General features: G+C 40.7%; 1 protein-coding gene across 1 annotated transcript in view; it reads right to left on the bottom strand.

The window, feature by feature from the left end:
- Nucleotides 1–709, bottom strand: part of PAPPA (pappalysin 1) — a gene marked incomplete at its 5' end in the record, with an annotated part of 138,399 nt that extends 137,690 nt beyond the window's left edge. The window contains one exon of the mRNA XM_082695197.1: nucleotides 693–709. Coding sequence (XP_082551323.1) covers nucleotides 693–709 — 17 coding nt within the window. The remainder of the gene's footprint in view (nucleotides 1–692) is intronic.
- Nucleotides 710–12,271: the final 11,562 nt, after the last annotated feature.

The raw sequence follows: 12,271 nt of genomic DNA, 5'->3' as shown, positions 1-12,271 counted from the left end.
CCCAGGACCCTGAGATCACGACCTGAGCCGAAGGCAGGAGCTTAACCCACTGAGCCACCCAGGCACCCCTAGAATGGGATTTTTAATTAGATGAATAGTTTTCTCCAAACTAGTCATAGTAATCTCCACTGAAGTGAAATGATCACAGGTACAACTATCAAGGATGTGAGGGCGATCTGGCTGCGACATCTGTCACCCCATTGATCGCCAGGGTTGATTCGGCTGATCTGGCTGGCTAGGCGGGTGTCCCCTTCCTCCCTCACCGCTCCATGTGCGTCCCTCCCGAAGCTGCGCGCTCGGTCGAAGAGGACGACCTTTCCCGATAGAGGAGAGGACCGTTCTTCGGTCAAGGGTATACGAGTAGCTGCGCTCCCCTGCTAGAACCTCCAAACAAGCTCTCAAGGTACAACTATCAAGAACAAAGAGGAAAATAAAAATGTCATTCTTCCTTTGAGAGATAGCTACGGGACTAACTTAAGAGACGTTTTAGTCACCTTTTCCCCCATTATAAAAATAAGGAGAAACCACAAAGGAAACATCAGTTGAGTGAATAATGGATGCTGCCAACAACTCCATGAAGTCAATGCTAGTCTCATCTTGAAGATAAGGCTGGAAGACGTAAATGAACTTCCTTCTAGTGCAATAGCCCGTAAACCGTGGACTTGGTATCCCAAGTGATTCCACAGACTCACACTGTCCAACGCCTCATGCTGCCTCTCAAAGAATAAGCAACAGTTCTGATTTTGATTCTGAGGAGTCAATTACCAATATTTCAAAGGAATTATATAACGGCTACACTGTTTGGCAACATTACTACTGACAGAGCCAATGAATCATTAACATCTCTAACCGGGTGGTTGTAACTGTTCCTGCCATGGTTGTCTTGTCCGCTTTCCATCCAGAGTTTTGGATTAAATATTCATTCACCATTAAAATATTAATGCAGCCCCACTGTTTCTGTAACAAATATTAATTTCTTATGGCATTTCCAGGCAATGCATAAGTTATACATTTCATATCCCTCTGGAAACTGCTCGCTTTCTGGCCGCTTTTGTGCATGGTCCTGTCCATTCCTCTCGGGCGCAGGGGTCTGGTAGGAGCAGGAGGGGAGAGGCAATCAATCTGTAAACCGAGCACTTGCCTAGTCACTGCTTTCCTTCCTTCTTGCGGCTGTGTTGTTTGCGGTCTAGGGAACGTCCTAACCAGTAACTCAGGAAGCCAGGAGACAAAGCGAAGGAAGATCACCAGGCTTAGAACTCATGGTGTAAATCAAACTTCTGGAAATCACTGAGGATCGGGATTTTCAGGATGGACCGTTTCATCCTCTTTCATCATTCCAACCTCACTCACTCCTCCTCTCTTCAGACATGGGTCTACCCCCTCCCTGCCGGCTTTTCACTATTTTCTGATGACAAGGGCACTGTATTCACATTTTGGGGTGAAGGGAGGAATTCATTCTGAGAAAGGGCACTACTTGCAGTCTCAAAAAACTTTCTTTGCAAATATGGTGCTCAGACATACCTGGTGGTGATTACTGGAATGGAGAGTGCATGGCCCACTACAGACCCACTAAATCAGAATCTGGACTGAGATGTGTGTTTAAGACTTAGGAAATTACAACACATTCCAAAGCCTGAGCGGCTTCAATTTAAGGACTGGGTTAACTAGGCTTTGATTTCAGACAGACTTGTATTTGAATGTTGGCTCCACTCCCTAGTCACTCTGGGATTCTGGGCAAGTTGCCTTTGTAGTTTCCCTATGGATAGAAATGGAGATAATAATACTTAACTTCCGTCAAGGTGCTATAGAAATTTACCTCCAAAAGCTTCCTCCCACCCCTTTGGTTTTTAAATTTTTATTGTTGTGTTAAAACTGTTTAAAATAACAAAATACTTCCAAATAGGAGTTTTGATAATTGGAAGAGATGTTGTGGATAGAACACTTAGCATCATGCATGGCACACAGTGAGTGTTCAATAACTAATATCTATTGGTTGTATTGATAGTATCAAAATCATAAGCGAATTAAGTTGGCCAACCCCAGTCTGTACACAGGAAAAGGATACCAGCTAAGCCTGTTTCACTCTTTCTCCATCAGGGCAGAGGTATCCTCAGGATCAGAGGAAATCACAAACAGCCATAAAAAATTTTCAAAGGTAGAAATGAAGTTCATGGCAGCCTAACAGGAGGTCTGCAACCTGTTCTCGTAGAAGAATTTTGGTTTTCATAGTTAATTTGTACTGGGGAACAGAGAGAGTTGGTGTTTTTGTTTGTTTGTTTGTTTTTGTTTTTGTTTTTTCTTTATGGCGGGCCTTGAAGGGGGCCCAATTTACTGGGCAGTTAGTTGTGACTGCCTTGGGTCCCCATATGCTGCTGCTCACCCAGCCCTCCCCACCGGCCCATCTCAGAAGCAGAGCTCACTGGGCTTTGCTGCTCCATCCCAACACCACCAGGCTTCATCTCGGGCTTTTGAGGGAGAAGTCTTAGCATGAAAGAATTCTAGAACGTTAGCATCAAATATACCTGGGCAGAAATCTTGACTCTATACTCGACTAGCTGATTAGAACTGGACAAGTCTTTTAACCTCTCAAATCCTTAGTTTCTGCCTATTAAAGATAGGGGTCATAGTCTCCTTTATGTTATAAAGTTTAAGAGAAAAGATGTATGAAAACAAAAGAAAACAGAACAAAACAAACAAGAGAAGATATATGCAAAACATTGTCCTAATAGTCATACCTTCGTCCTACTATTATTTTTAATTCTTTTCCTCTGGTCTATACTTTAAAGATTTTTATCTTCCTTTCAAAACTTGCCAAATAACTGCTATAATTCATCCTTTACTCTTCATATTGTTTATTGCTCCCCTCTGCCCACATCCCTTAACTTATCTACTTCTCTGGGCAGAGAGAGAGCACGTCAAGCAGGGGGAGCACAAAGTTAAATATTCCCTTGGAGTCAGAGCTGCACTGAACAAAACTTCATCACTTGTATGTCTGCTTTCTTCAAAAGCTGTAGTCATCAACAACCCCCTCCCTTTCCAAATCAGTAGCTGTTTAGAAGACTGAATTGTTATTAAGTGTAGTTGGAGTTCTAATATGCCATGACTACAAAATCACATTGTTCCAACCTTGGGTGTGTGGATAGAAATGGAATGTTTGGAGCAAGGGAAAGACAGGTTCTGTCCTCATTCTTGCTGGTCAACCAGCTGGAGTGGAGTGTCTAGTTCCGGGTATCCCACTTTGATCCCAATACAGACCCATAGCAGTGTATTAAAGAGAGAACAATCTTGAGAGTAAGGAGATAAGACCAGGTGAAAGGAAAATCTGGACCATGAAACATGGGATAAGATGATGATGGATGGACTAAGATGTAATTACTGGCTTCAAAAATTTAAAGGGAAATTTGAGATTTAGCATACTCTGTGGAACTGCAAATGGGTGAAATTAGAGTCACTGAATAAGCTTCACAGGGCTATAAGGGTTGAATATATATATATAAAATTTTCTAACAACAGGGCTGTCCTAAAATGGAATTGGCTTTCCCGCTAAGTAGTAAGTTCCCATCTCTGCACATCTTCTAGCAACAATGGAAGGAGGGAGGTTATTCGTATCAATCTTTTAGTGTAGGTGATACTTAAAAATCTTCAAAAAATGCCTGTAATTCTAGGAATAAATCACAGAGATATACCATACAACGAGGGCACTTCTCAAAGTGTGTTCCTCAGAAAAGGCCTGTTTTAATGTAAGGGTTCCTAAGTCAAATAACTTTGAGAAATGTTTCCTTAGCTTGGTTACATATCTTCCCGGAGGACTTATTTAGTTAATGAATATTGTAAATCTCCAAAAATGTACAGATTTTATAAAGTGTTTCCCAAAGTCATTTGGTCATAGAATCCTTAGATTTATTGTGCAGTGTTTCCTAGTGGAACACCTCATAATACCCGTTTTCGGCAAACCCTGCATATAATGAAGTAGTAGAGTGGGCTTTGGAGCATGACAGAAAAGTGTTCAAATCCTGGCTCTACCATTTGCTAACCATGTATCTTTGGACCAGTTACATTCATTCCTGGGTCTACCTCATGTGTAATATCTGCAAGGTTTGAAAGATACTGAGCCTAATACTTGCCAACATCATCATTAACATCATCGTCAATATTCTCAACAGGATCTGGTAGGGTTCTGCTTCTAAAATAGTCTTCAGTTATTTGAGAATTAATATAGTAAAGTGTTCATGACATTAGCCTTTTGGAGGTGAATTTGGCAGTAGATTTAATTTGAACATATGTATGCACCCCAACTCTTCCAAAACTCTTCAAGGAAGCTATTACCTTCAGAAGTATTTGCACATATGCACAGATATACCAGTACACTGGAGCATTCTGTGTAATAGTCCAAAGACTATAAATGACCTGAATGTCTATCCCTGAAGGACTTGTTATCAAAATGAAAGAGAATAAAACAAAACAAAACTTTCTACTGTGCAATTTGATGTGGTCATTAAAAAAAATGATAGGTCAGTTGACATGAAAAGACTCTTCATGGCTGATTCTAGTGCCTGTAGCATAGTGCCTGGATCATTGCAGGTAATCACAAGATATTTTTGAAATACAATGAGTTGATGTCCTAACATATGTCTGAGTAAAAAAGAGTAAGTTGCAAAAACAATAGCGTCTATATTTTTATGGTTGTGTAAATATATCATATGCCTATATGGAAGTGCATACATGTTTATATATATACATGTGCACGCACACACACACACACACATAATAATAAAGCCTACAAATAGATATGATTATCAGTAGCTGAGGATCTTCACACTGGAAACCTTACTTAATCTTGGCCCCAAATTACTCTTAATATTGAAGAGACTTCCTGTGACATCTGCAGGTTTCAGGACTTTCCCCCTTAGGTTCTACTCCATATCCATGTTTCTATGCTGCTTCCATTATAGCTCATTTGAAAGTGATGCCAAACTGAATCCTTGTTGTTGTTTCTCTAAGAATTATCTCACATCCAAGTCTTTTCTTAATTTTGTTGACACTGCTGAAGGTTTGTGGAGTTTTTCTTAAGCATCTAGGGTGGCATCAAAACAGCTATGGCCTCCTGACATCTTGCTGGCTTCCCCATCACTTCCTGCCTCTTCATCCTGCCCTCTCCTCTCCCTTTCTCTACCTCCAGAGTAACAATGTAACTCTTGTGTTTATTCCCTCCAAAACCTTTCTTACCATAACTAGGGCTCTTGTTTTCTTGCTTAGGAGCTCATTTTCTAACTGAAATTCATATTCACAAACAAATGCCCTTCATACAATGAATTCCATTGGATGCACTTTTTTCCCCATCTAGTTAAATTATAAATTACAGACAAAAGCATCTATATCATTAAGAGTTCCGATCTTCAGAGTATGAGCTTGTAGAGACTGAGGTATATAGTTGGGTAAGTAATTTCACATTTTCATGACTGTATCTATTACTTAAATTTTCTTATAGAGTATGTTTTATGTTTGTAATCAAATGGAAAAAGGAGATACACAATCTCAGTTCACTATTTCCACCATCTGAATAGAAGGACATGAGACAAGTGAAAAACTGAACCCATGTGGTGATAAAGTACAACAGAATAAGAGGAGAGACCAACCTAAATGGGGGGCTGACTCCGCTCCAATCCCAAGGATTGGAGAAGGGGAGCTTGAATCTTCTTGGGTGATCTAGCACAGACATATAAGCAACCCAAAGCCGGCATTTCTATATTAAGCAGCTGGCGTGCCCTGAGAGCAAAAGCCCTTCAACTTAGTCATGAGAAAAGTATGTTGTTCCAATGGAGTCCCGGCTAGTACTGTGGTTCTACACCTGTAAGTGAGAGCTCTGCTGAGAAGCTTGTCAGCAACTCTCCATTATGCTAAGTAGCTGTGGAAGCACCAGATACCTGGCCGCTGAGATAATAACACAATGGCATTTCAACATTTTAGGGCTGTGACTAATCTTTGTTTCCTTCTCTTTTCTCATGCTTGAAACTGAATACTTCTCTTTCTTTGCAGGAGTTGATTTTCCATAGCAAATGTTACTAATTGATAGCCCTGAGGATGTGAAGTGTTCATTTTTCTTGGCGGCCTAATACATCCATAGGGATGCAATTTCACTTTACGTCTTGCTCTGGCCTTGGAGGTTCATGGGTCAGTGAGACAGGAAGAAAAATCAGAACAAAGACAATACTAGATATGATAACAATGGCAGCTAAAATTTGAGTGCTAGGTGCTAAAGTCAGCAACAAAGAATTTCACATGCAAGATCTGATTCAACATTTTCCAACAGTCTCTAAGATGTGCCATCTTTTGTGCTCATTGTCAAGATGAAGAAACTGAGGCTCAAGTAGATGAATCTGCCCAATGCGGGTGATACAACGGGGTTGTTTCATCCAAGTAAGTCCTGAGGAAAGCTCTTTAAGAAGTGACCAAAAACCATGAAATTTCATAATTCGAAGGATGATTGGGAGGAGTCTGAACTCCTTATGTTACAGATGGTAAGCTGACAGAATGATTGTTGGGAGAGTTACATCACAGGAGTGAGCTAGCTGTGACGGGGCCAGGAACTTCTACCTAGTACATCTCTGCTGCTCTAGTGTATAACAATTGGTCCAAAAAGAGGGAATCCTCAAGAATCTTACTACCTCACTTAGCCCCACCAATATCCACACATATCAACCCCGAGCATCTACAATGAGTTTCTCAAAAGACAACTTTTATCAGGACAGCCCTCCACCTTCTAGGAGGAACCATTATTTGTACCCCCAATGAGACTGCTCGAGTGGGTCAGACAGACAGGAAGCGTGCTGGCTCGGTGGCATCTGATTTGAGAATGGGAACAGATTGCTGGCATATTCTGAAAAGCCCATTAAATTTCACTGAATAATTCAGTCCCTTCCTTGCTCCTTCACAGAGTGATCTGTCTCCTATGGTTCCATTCAGTTCTTTTCCGATTCTCCAATCTCAAGTGGAAAGTCATGCTTTACAAGTGCTCCTGCACAGCTGAGTGTGGAAGGAAATGCCTTGATCAGATAAGCTTTGGTCCCCTCTTTTCTTATGCCAGCACAGCCACTGGGGTACACAGGTGGCTGGGTTGGGGTGAAAGCACCAGTGCCAGGGAACGTGCATCAGAGTTCCTTCCTGGGTTGGTTTTTTAACCTCTTTATTGAGGTATGATTTACAGTTTTCCTATCACTAACTTCACAAACTTGGGCATGCCACTTTGGCCCTCTGAGTCCAAGGTCTTCACCTCCAGCTTTCCAAAGGAGTTACAACTTTAACTTGTGTGGGTGTTGAGATGGCTAAGTCGAAGGAAAGAAATTCAAACATGCTTGTAAACAGAGAAGCACAAAATGAATCCAGCAAAGATGTTGATTCACTTCTTATTAGAACACTACAGTAGATGAATCACTGGAAGGAAGAATATTCTGATTTGTCTGATTTGTCTTTAACTTTTGTGGACTTTTAATACATCTCAGAACATAAGAAAGCTCTAAGACATGTAAAATTGACTTTAAAGAATTGTATATCATAAAGTTTTGAACCAACTCTTCTTAACTTCATAGTCCATGCTCCTATGTTTACTATTCAGAAATGGGTCCCATGCGAGTCTAGACATGAAGATCTATGTTTCATTTCCCTAGAATTTTTTTTTTTTTTTTTGGGATACCAGTTACTTTCCAAGGTTACCATTCTAGCTCATATGTACCTTTGCATAAGGGAAAAAAAGAGACTTAAGGGGCCCAAATAGGTCATAAATGTTTCAAATGTCCACTGTGACCTAAGAGAGTCATCCTAGAACCAGGTACATAAAACAAAAAGGGTTTAGATCTCCGGTTGACAAACAAGGAATGAGTAATAGAGACATAAAAGTGATGAAGATCTAATAGGGGAGGGTTGGGCAATTGTGACTAGTATGACTCATTCTTACCGTGTTTATATTTGTTAATAACAACAACAATAACAGTAACCCTGTGAAGTGGCTTCTATGTGTCAGAGCTCTAGTTCCATCATCTCATTTAATTGTCCTAAGAAACCTGTGTTGTGAAGGTTAACACTTGTAGGGGATGAAGAAACTGAAAATAAACTGTATATAAAATTTACTCAAGATCTCAAAACAAGGAAGGGATAGAAACTTGACTAGAAACCAGGACGACTTAAATAAAAGCACTCTCCTATACAACACAACAGTGTTTTCCCTGAGATGGACAGACGCATGCCTTCTGTTTCGGAATTGTGCCTGGCATACAGCTGATGCCCATTAGATGTTCCCTGATCCTACTCAGTTAGCATAGCTGGACAACAGACCAGAAAGCTGGAGAAATGTATGAAACTTAAAATAGATCAGTTTGGTGAAGAGGACAGAGCCATTGCTGGCCTATAAATCATAAATCCTTAGTTTTCTTCCCACCTTAAACATCACTGTATTATGTGACCTTGAGCAAGCTGCTAACCCTCTCCGTGCCTTAGTGGTGATGTCTGTGAATGGGGACTATTGTACCTGTATCACGTTTCTATCAGGATGGTTCCAGAAATTCAATGAGATGTCAGGACAAGTACTTAGCACCACAAAGACCTTGTTATTACTATTGCTCTCCATGACTAAGCATAAAGGTTTATGGTATCTCTCTCTGAAAAATAACTTGTAATAAACTCACATAAGCAAAGGCCTGGGAGGACTGTGGGCAAAGACATGAACAGAGGGGAGTGGGAGGTGTGTGGGTGAGCAAGATGAGTAATACGGGCGCTGCGGGGCTTGAGAAGTATTACAGGAGTTCATGGGAGGCTGAATTCAACCCAGGATAACAAGTCTGTGGGGTGAACTGGAGGTGAGACAGGTGAGCCCCAGAAGTGGGTATTGGGAGAAGTCAGAGTTGGGAATGATTGACTCACTGTCTCACTCTGGATCCATCTCCTGGAACCACAAAGCAGGTGTTAATCCCGCAGAATAGCCAGGGGCAGAAGAAAAATACATTCATTTAATGGGTTCTTTACTGGGCACCTACTAAGTGCATGAGAATGGGAAGACAGTTAAGAGTTGCAATTATAAAGAGAATAGTTGTTAGGACAACATGATGTATTGAAAAATGATTAAAACAGTCTGGAATAAATTAAGAATTTAATGAATGCTGTGATGATAGTTGTGTTCATTCGGTGCGCAGAAAATGGGGACTGTAGAGATGTATAACACCCTGCCTTTAAGAAGTTTGCAATAGGTGGGACCAGAACTAAAGCAGGTTAGGAAAGACTTGAGAGCAGAAGAAAGAAAGTGGAACTGTGTTAGACTGATTGCAAAAATGGTTCTGAGGTACCAGAACTTCCTCTCCCAACAGCTTTTGTGATGCTCCTTGAGAGTTTCTCCCATCAAGAGGTGGAGTCTATTTTGCCAACCCATACATTTAAGACAGCCTGGGGACTGTGCCAATAGAATGTGGCAAAAGAGACCTTGTGCCAGTTTTGATCTTAGGCCCAAGAGGCCTTGAACACTTAAGAGTTTCTCCTTTGGATCCTTGATGGCTTCCATGAAGGCAAATGCACCCTAGCTAGTTGGATGCTGAAAGACACACAGTCAAGTCACCTTTTTGCCCAAGCCCACAGTTAGCAAACTGCCAAACCATCAGCGAAGCTGTTCTAGACTAGCCAGCCCCAGTTGACCCACCAGTAGGCTATTAGCCCAAAAGTGAGCACACCTGACATTATCTAAGCTGGGCCACATCAGAACTTCGTAGAGATCTAAAGACTTGTGAGCCATGACATGTTGTTTATGTTTTGAGTCATTAAGTTTTTGGGTGGTAAGGTATGCAAATGATACAAGAAGCCACACTCATGTACTACCTACCATCTTCTCCTGTAACTGTCACAACTGGTCTGTGAGGTTTTGCGTCACTTCCTTTAGAGATGAGGAAAGGCAGATTGAGTGAGGTAAGAAGTAACTCACCCAAGGCAACATGGCTAGAATTGGTAAAAACAGGATTTGACAAAGTCTGCTAGACTCCAAATCCTGTCTGTATACATCTCATTTGGTTGTATTACCTTAAGATGAGGAAGTTGGCTTATGGGTTGATCAGGGTTGCTGCCTTTGAGAGAAGAATTGACAGTAGGCGAGACAGGAGGAAAGTTCACTCCCCACCCAGGGGTGGGGCTCCTTAAAGGTAGGCACCAAAGTCTGAGCAAGAGAACACCAGGAGTGAAACCACAAAGGTCAAATGGGATGATTCTTGTCTAACCTCCTTAAGCCATGAAAGAAAGGAAAAGTTGATCACCAACCAGAAACATGTCAGGAGACAGGAAGGATTTCAGGAAGAAAGAGTGACACAGGTTGATGGCCCCAGACATGGTGAATCAATAGTCCATCCAAAATAAATAAATAAATAGATAAATTGACCTTAGATTGGAAAGAGGGGTAACGGTGAAAAGTTAGAATATCATAGCGAAACTTAGGCCAGCACAAAATTTCCAGTAATCCTCATCCCACCTTCAAAGAGAAAGAAATTTGAAAGAGAAGTCTGAAAAGATTCTGAAAAAGAAGTCTGAAAAGATATTTCAATGATCGGAAACCTGTGTCTTAAAGAATACTCTGAAATACTTCATCACCTCTTTCATTACCTTTTGTTCAAGACTCTTTCTCTTGCTTTGTAAGTAGAGAAATTCCTTAAGATTGTCTTCTTAGGACAGATGTAACTTGTGCTCACTAAATCTGATCACATGATAGGATGAGCCTTCTGGGCACACGGTAAGATCATACTTCGAATCTCTCTTGTGCTCAAGTGGAACAGGAGAATAGTCCTAGCCACAGAGTTATAAAGATAAATAATAGGTATCTCTACCATGCCAGGACGTTTACTAGATGGACTTGGAACCCACCAGAGCTCCCTTTTCTTGCTCTTTCCCTCCATCTCATGCAGAGACCAACAACATTAAAGATGGTGACTGTACCATCAATCTGGCTTCCTGAGTGACAACATTTAGTAAGTTCCCCTTGAGAACTGATGAGGGATAAGCAATTAAAAAAAAACCAAAAAACCTTTGTTATTGTAAACCACTGAGAGAAGCAGGTTAGTCGTTACTGCAGCAAAATCTAGTTGTTTTGATTAATGGAGTCTTTGTTAGACTAAATCGTAATTTCTCAGAGTGTGTGGTCTGGAACACTAGTTCTGAGAGTTTGTCTGTTAAGAGGATTCTATGGTGAACAAACTCTGGAAAACACTACCTAATCTATCCTTATCTTGAAAAAGCTCAACAAACACTTCGGAGCAAGTTGAAATTTACTACTCTAGACCCTACCCTTGGCAAACCCATCTATTTTTAAGGTCTCTGATGCCACAGATATGCAGCTTACTTCTAAGTGTATAACTCCTACATCCTAGAGATCCTCACAGAGAATTGCATTTCATATTCAATATGGCAGATCACCGATTCATGACTTTCCTATAACTCAATCTGTTCCTTTTGTTCACCATGATTCTTCTTAGATATTAAGTCACCTATTTTTTGTATGTGTACACATTCAAAAGCTCTCTGAAGTCATGGGATTTATCTAGTTCATCACTATCTACACCCACATGAAGCACAAAGACTGGCACAGAGCAGATGCTAATAATGTTTGTTAAATGACTGGCACCTTAGAAACTTGAAGGTGTTTATAATGTGTTTTGAAATATGACACTAACACAAAAATACAAGCTTTGGAGCCCAAGAAAGTTAGGGATGAATTTCAGCTCCCCCATTCATATCTTGCAAATTTATATTTAATTTACCTGAGTTTCAAACTTATCTGTAAAATGAAGAATATTTTACCACATACTGTTGCAGTGAATATTGCATAAAGTGCACTTTATAGCCTCAGCAAGCACAAAAAATACACTAAGAATTTTTTGAGCTCTTTTATCTTTCCTACTGAACAAGTCAAATTATTGCCAACATTTAAGTTTTGTTGATAAAATTTGAGTTGTTAATTCTCTGAGAAGACCCTGTAAGCTCTACAGAGGTGGTCCTCAACCTATCTTGATTACGATTCCATTTCCTAAATGCTTTCTGGCTCTATCCACATCTTTCTTTCTCCCTAGTGTATCTACCTTCTTTCTAGCCACCATGGTCCATCACTCACCTGGATCACTATGGCCGTTCCCTAACTGTTCTTTAGCCTTTAGTCTTTTTAGTAACTCCACATTGCTCACAGAGTGGTCCTCCAAAATGAAATCTATCACTCTCCTCCTCAAAACCTCAACGAGCACTACACCGATCTTACAAT

Source organism: Mustela nivalis (assembly GCF_964662115.1).
Source record: "Mustela nivalis genome assembly, chromosome: 13".
Lineage (NCBI taxonomy): Eukaryota > Metazoa > Chordata > Mammalia > Carnivora > Mustelidae > Mustela > Mustela nivalis.
The sequence above is the reverse complement of the archived record's forward strand: the minus strand, read 5'-3'. Positions and strand labels throughout refer to the sequence as shown.